General features: G+C 39.1%; 1 protein-coding gene across 1 annotated transcript in view; it reads right to left on the bottom strand.

Moving 5' to 3' along the window:
- The window catches only part of LOC107556211 (calcineurin-binding protein cabin-1-like), a 134,075-nt gene that overhangs the window by 83,870 nt on the left and 44,205 nt on the right, over nucleotides 1-6,000 (bottom strand). Inside the window, exon 26 of the mRNA XM_016239263.1 lies at nucleotides 1,157-1,222. Within this exon, the coding sequence (XP_016094749.1) occupies nucleotides 1,157-1,222 (66 nt within the window). The remainder of the gene's footprint in view (nucleotides 1-1,156; nucleotides 1,223-6,000) is intronic.

Genomic DNA, 6,000 nt, shown 5'->3' with positions numbered 1-6,000 from the left:
GGCCCACCGCTCCTCCGCCTCCTGGCGGATGGCGATGGCTCCTCCTATTGTGGGCAGCCGGCAGCGAGTCCCCCGTTCCCTGCTCCTCCCCAATCATGGCGGATGGCAGCAGGCTCCGGCCTCCTGGCAAATGGGCAGACTCCTCCGCTCCATAACGGACGGCAGCCACCCCTCCTCGACCCAGGAGCGCGGCAGCAAGCTCTCCGTCTCACCTCGTTTTCCATAGTTCCAGCACCACCGCCTCGGGCAGCCACCGGCGGTCTCTCCGCTTGTTCCTGCTGCCCGATCTCCTCAGCACCACGATCCCCCTCAGCAGCGAGGGCTCTCTGACACAGCGTGTCCCTCCTTCCTCCCGGGTTTCGGCACCAATGTAACAACGTTTGTAGGTCGGGAAGGAGGAGGCAGGAACCGGCGAACATTCAAAGAAACTTTAATAAAATAAACAAACACAAAACAGCACGACAGCCCCTCGCAGACGACTGTCGCGGACAAACAAAAACAAAAACACAAAATAACTCCAGGCCTGGTCCTCTCTCGTCTTTCACTGTCGTCACTCCTCCTTTTTATTCTTCCGGAGCTCCTCCGTGAGACTCAAGACGACGAGTGGTGCAGGTGTCGCTCATTATCAATTACTCCACCGGCCTCACTCTGTTCCCACGGCTCTCGGTCCCGCCCCTCTCGTCACAATCAATAATATATATATATATACGCAATATCGTGTTCATAATCGCAGATGAATCGCCTTCGAACTTATGAACGCGATATTGCGTAGCTTGTCAGTGAACTACAGCTCTGTTTATTAAATGCTGCTCCATCTGAAAGCACGTGGTGGAGATTTACTACTAATCACAGAACCGGCTTTACTTACGAGATGCGCATGACAATCGCATGTGATTTATCGTGCAGCCCTAATCCCTAAGCTGTCTGGTTTGCTTGAAGGCTTAAAATTCTGTAATAAACAATTTTCTGAAATTCCAAAAGGGAAAATGGAAGCCAAGCCCTCTGTAAAACTTAATGCATAGTCACTGTTGAGCACTATGGTGCTCGGGGTGCTTGACCACTGGAGTTCGTTAGGAAACTAGAGCCCTGCTTTTGAGGAATGATAGGTGAGCCAGCAGTTTTGTGCTATCGGTTGTGCGAGGAAGGGTGTCTGTACCATACACAGATCCTGGCCGCAAAGCAGAGAGACACAGGCAGTAGTCATGGTCATGTGAGAAGTCAGCTGTAGAGGAAATTCAATTTAGAACACGTTTCATAATCTGGAAAGTCATTCAGTTGTATATTTTGGGTACCACTGTAGCATAAATAGAGGAGATCTTTCATTTTCTGTTGTGATGAGAAATGGGCAGCTTTTAGAGGTTATTAGAGTGAATCTCACAAAAACCTAGCCATGTCTGAGTCCTATTTCACCATGTTTTGGGGGGAAATTGTGCTTAATTGTGTTGAAAATGATGCCTCAACGCAAAAACAGGCATCATCTTCTTCATTCAGAATATCTAGTCATGGTCATGTGAGAAGTCAGCTGTAGAGGAAATTCAATTTAGAACACGTTTCATAATCTGGAAAGTCATTCAGTTGTATATTTTGGGTACCACTGTAGCATAAATAGAGGAGATCTTTCATTTTCTGTTGTGATGAGAAATGGGCAGCTTTTAGAGGTTATTAGAGTGAATCTCACAAAAACCTAGCCATGCCTGAGTCCTATTTCACCATGTTTTGGGGGGAAATTGTGCTTGTGTTGAAAATGATGCCTCAACGCAAAAACAGGCATCATCTTCTTCATTCAGAATATATTTTCTTTTGATTTTGAGTTGAAATAAGACCTGCATGTGTTTTCGTGACATCCACCCATTAAGGCCCCGATATACTTCAAGCAAAAGCCAAGACTGAAGTAGTGTGACAGCATTTCGAACAAAAATTAAGCCAAAGCGAGTTTCATTTTGAGATAATTTTGGGAGTTCAGGAGCTCTGCCTTCACTGGCATGCAAATCTCCAATTATTGTCTATTTTGTTACTGAAAGGAAAACACGCAGCACATTCACATATTCATCTAAACGAAAGAACAAAAAAAAAGAACTTCACTGTGAGTATATCAGGGCCTTTAAAATCAACAATCATACAATAAGAGAGTGAATTCATCAAGTCTCGAATTCTTGTTTCAGCTAATAAGAAGCTAAACTCATCCACACACCAACATTTGCAGAAAAAGCAGTTAAAACTTCCCACTGTCTTTACCAAACCACATTATTCAGAACAACCCACAAGAACAATCTCCCTTGCATGTGAGAGCCACAGCAGACACGTTGGTCAGATGTCAGTTTGCACACAGAGCAGTGTGGAGTGCATTATGGGAAGTCTTTGTTGAATCAGGGTGCTGACCCATCATGCATCCATTAAGAAGCAGCAGGTGGGAAGCAGGTCAGAGGCAGGCAGAGAGGGAGCAGGCAGGAGGCAGCAGGGAAACAGGGAGACTAAAGCAGGCCATGGGAACGACTGAGGAATATGGGCAACATGTCACAATGTTCACCTTTAAAAAAAATAATAATAATTCACACTTCAAATCTGCAGCAAGCCGTTGTGAAGGTTTCAGTGAGGCAATGAGATGAGGCCAGCCACAAAAAAATAATTAAACAAATACAACATGAAACCAATCAGTGCCACACTACATATCATTAATAATATATTATTTTATGGGATATTATTATTCACAGATAACTGGAAAAATGTAAATAATTATCAATACAGAAAGAGTAAATAACAGCCAATAAAAAAACCGCACACCTCTTATGTGTCTCTCACTCATGAAGTGTGTTCTTGCACAGTTTCGCTGTTTTTTCAGCATCTTACGTCATGAGTGCTCAAGTTAAAAATGTTTAAAAAGAATCCATTTCATCTCCATATTCATCTTGCGAGTGAATCAAATATGTTATTCAACTATTCTAGTAACTGCTATTCCCACTATTTACGACATATCTATATGATTTTTATGATGTTTTAAATTATAATAATATTTTTTCATAAATTGTGAAACACTTCAAATAATTTGATCTGCAATTAAAAAGGAGCAGTTAAGAGTCGGTCATACTATGGAATGTAACGTTTCAAAGCAAACTATTTTGTTTCAATTGCCTGTTTTTATATAATTAGCTCTTTAATATAATTTTTTATATAATTAGCACGTTGTTCCAGGAAAATCCCATATAGCGGTAGCTGAATAAACAGTGTTGCCAATTTAGCTATTTTGTTGGTAGATTTAGCAGATTCTCAGATTACCCTAGCAACTTTTTCTTCCAAAAGCACCTAGCAACAACTTTAGCTATTTTAAAAATGTATTTGGCAACTTTTCGAAACTTTTGATAAGTCACTCAAATGATCAAAAGGTACACGTTTTCATCTAAATTACACAAAAAGAGGAAACCAAAGATGCCTAGCAGTACACACATCACATGAATTAAGTTTGCAAAAAAAGTTGCAATTGTTCAATAATAATTAGGTGTGTTCGGCTTGAAGCAGCGCTGCGCAGACCCGATTGGTGTATGATATCAAAGTCGTTGCTGATCAGTTAGTACACTGTAAGAAAAATATTTTTAAAAATGGTAAAGGTACTAGTAATTTTCCAAGACATTATCCATTATAACCTGTAAGCTGAAAACACAAAATACAATGAAAAACCTGTGAAAAATCAATATGGAAAATTCCTTCATATTAACATAGCAGGACTATTTTTACAGACTTAGTGTCGCATACTAACTACTAATACACTATAATTGTTCAGAATGTGTAGTTTTGCTTTATAGCTAATAAAAAAAACTTAAATTGTAATTGTTCAAAAATGTGCAAGTGTTCAATAAGTCAATGTTGTATTAAAAATACAGTTACTTATTATATATTATTATATTATGCATTTATATTATTTTACAAACAAATCTAAAATTGACAAAATGTTTTTTGCTGAGATTTGATGCAGTGACAATTTTGCATCATAATTACATGATGACGTCATTGCGCAATTACATCACAACGTCATTTAGCAACTTTTAGCAACTCATTTCGGTGCGACTTAAATGCCTGAGCGATCGATATATTTGTCCTCTGGTTCTCCGAAACAGATGTAATCACCAGCACCGCATGGGAAAAATTATTTCCCGACTGAGAAAACGCAAGTGAACGCAAGTCAGAAAGCTCTAATACCGGTCAAATGCTTCCTTTTGTGATCTGATGTTGCTTTTCATCACAGAATGAGGCAGAAAATATGTTCCATACTGTAAAAAGGCTATGTCGATTAGCAATGGATTATAAATATAATTATTAGAAAAAAACAAAACAAAGATGACTTGAAGAACACAGATAAACCATATATTTTCGCAGTCGAGTGTTTATTGTCTCTGTTGCATTATTCAAAACGTTTATATATTCGGTTTACTCAGTACCAGCGACAGCAATGCCTTTGTCCATATTAGGAATTTCCTGGAGCGTCATGAGTTCTGTTACTTGTGTGATGTATATGTGGAGTCTGCGCGTGGGTGCCCTCCGGTGTCCAGTATGAATGAAACATGTCATTTACATTTATTTTGAAAGACGAAGCTCGCAATTATGGTAAGGGGCGTTACATTTCCGACGAGTGCTTGCGGTGTTCGGCCAATCACAATGCACTGGGTCAGCTGGCCAATCAGAGCAGACTGCGCTTGTCGGAAGGAGGGACTTTGTAGAAAACGAAGCGTTTGAGAGAGGCGGGGCATAGAGAACCTACAATAATGTACAGTATTTGAAAAAGAATGTGTTTTTTGAACATTAAAGCATGTCAACATATTCTGTTACACCAAATACACAAAATAATGATCTTTAAAAAAGCATCATATGACCCCTTTGATATTTGTTGACTGAAAATATTTTTGATTGACATTTAAACTCCTATCTGATTTTCTATATTTAAAAAAAAAAAGGTATTTGGGCTAGTTAAACAAATTTTCGGGCTACCAAAATCTGAAGAGTACCTGCCTGAAGGGCTACCAGGGATTTTGAAATTTTGCGAGCCCTGCCTAGAAATAATATGTTGCGTGCCTCATTCTGTGTAAGAAGCCACATCATCTAACAGAAGGATTTTATTTCAAACACTCGACTGACGTTATGAAGTGAGTTTGGAGTAAAAACGTGTTATTAAACGTTGTCTTTTGGACAATAGGTTCGTAAATGCTTCTCATGTTTGGAAAGATGTTTGACTCGTGTTCCTTTTTCAAATGCGCGTTATAAGCGGGTCAATCATTTACAACTCAAGCATTTACTACAGATCACAGAGCACTAAACTGAACGATTTAATCGCAATTTCGTTTAGATTTCCATAAATTTGACTCCATTTCATCAAAACAGGCCACAAGCAATATTTAATCAAGTGTCCTATGCAATGCCCCCTTTCAAACTACTACTACTACTACAAAAAAAAAAAAAAAACATCTCAAACTCAAATATCCAAACTGTGAATTTGAAATGAGATGAGAAGAATTCATTTTCATATTATTTTGGAATAATAGTTTTGTGATACTGAACCTCTCAAAAGCATGGCTAAACTGGAGAACTGATAGAAGTTACCACAGTACAGAAATGCTAAAAGCTGGCAAAGAGCACTATGACATTTTAAACATTAGAGACCAAATTTAGCTTGTGTTGTCAAAAGACCCCGTACTTCGGTACCAAGTCGGTATTAAAAAATGAAAACGTTACGGTACCAGTTTTTTTTTTTAAGTACCGGTGGTACCGAGTACCCGGTCAACATGGTTCTTGATGCGCTATCCGAAAGCTGCGCAGATGCGCTCTCTTCATAAAAGCACCTCAAAAGGAGGAAACACACCAAACTAACAAAACACTTTAAAGACCGACACCCAGATCAAATGAAAGAGTTCAAGCAGGTAAGTTTCATTTTAATTTAATTTTTAATAATTAGATCTTCTCAGTGTTTCCCATACATTGATTTATTTGTGGTGCCTGCCACAGTATCAAAACTCA

The sequence above is a fragment of the Sinocyclocheilus grahami genome, unplaced genomic scaffold (assembly GCF_001515645.1).
Source record: "Sinocyclocheilus grahami isolate Dianchi unplaced genomic scaffold, SAMN03320097.WGS_v1.1 scaffold560.1, whole genome shotgun sequence".
NCBI lineage: Eukaryota > Metazoa > Chordata > Actinopteri > Cypriniformes > Cyprinidae > Sinocyclocheilus > Sinocyclocheilus grahami.
Note: the sequence above shows the minus strand (reverse complement) of the source record. Positions and strands in the feature narration are given on the sequence as shown.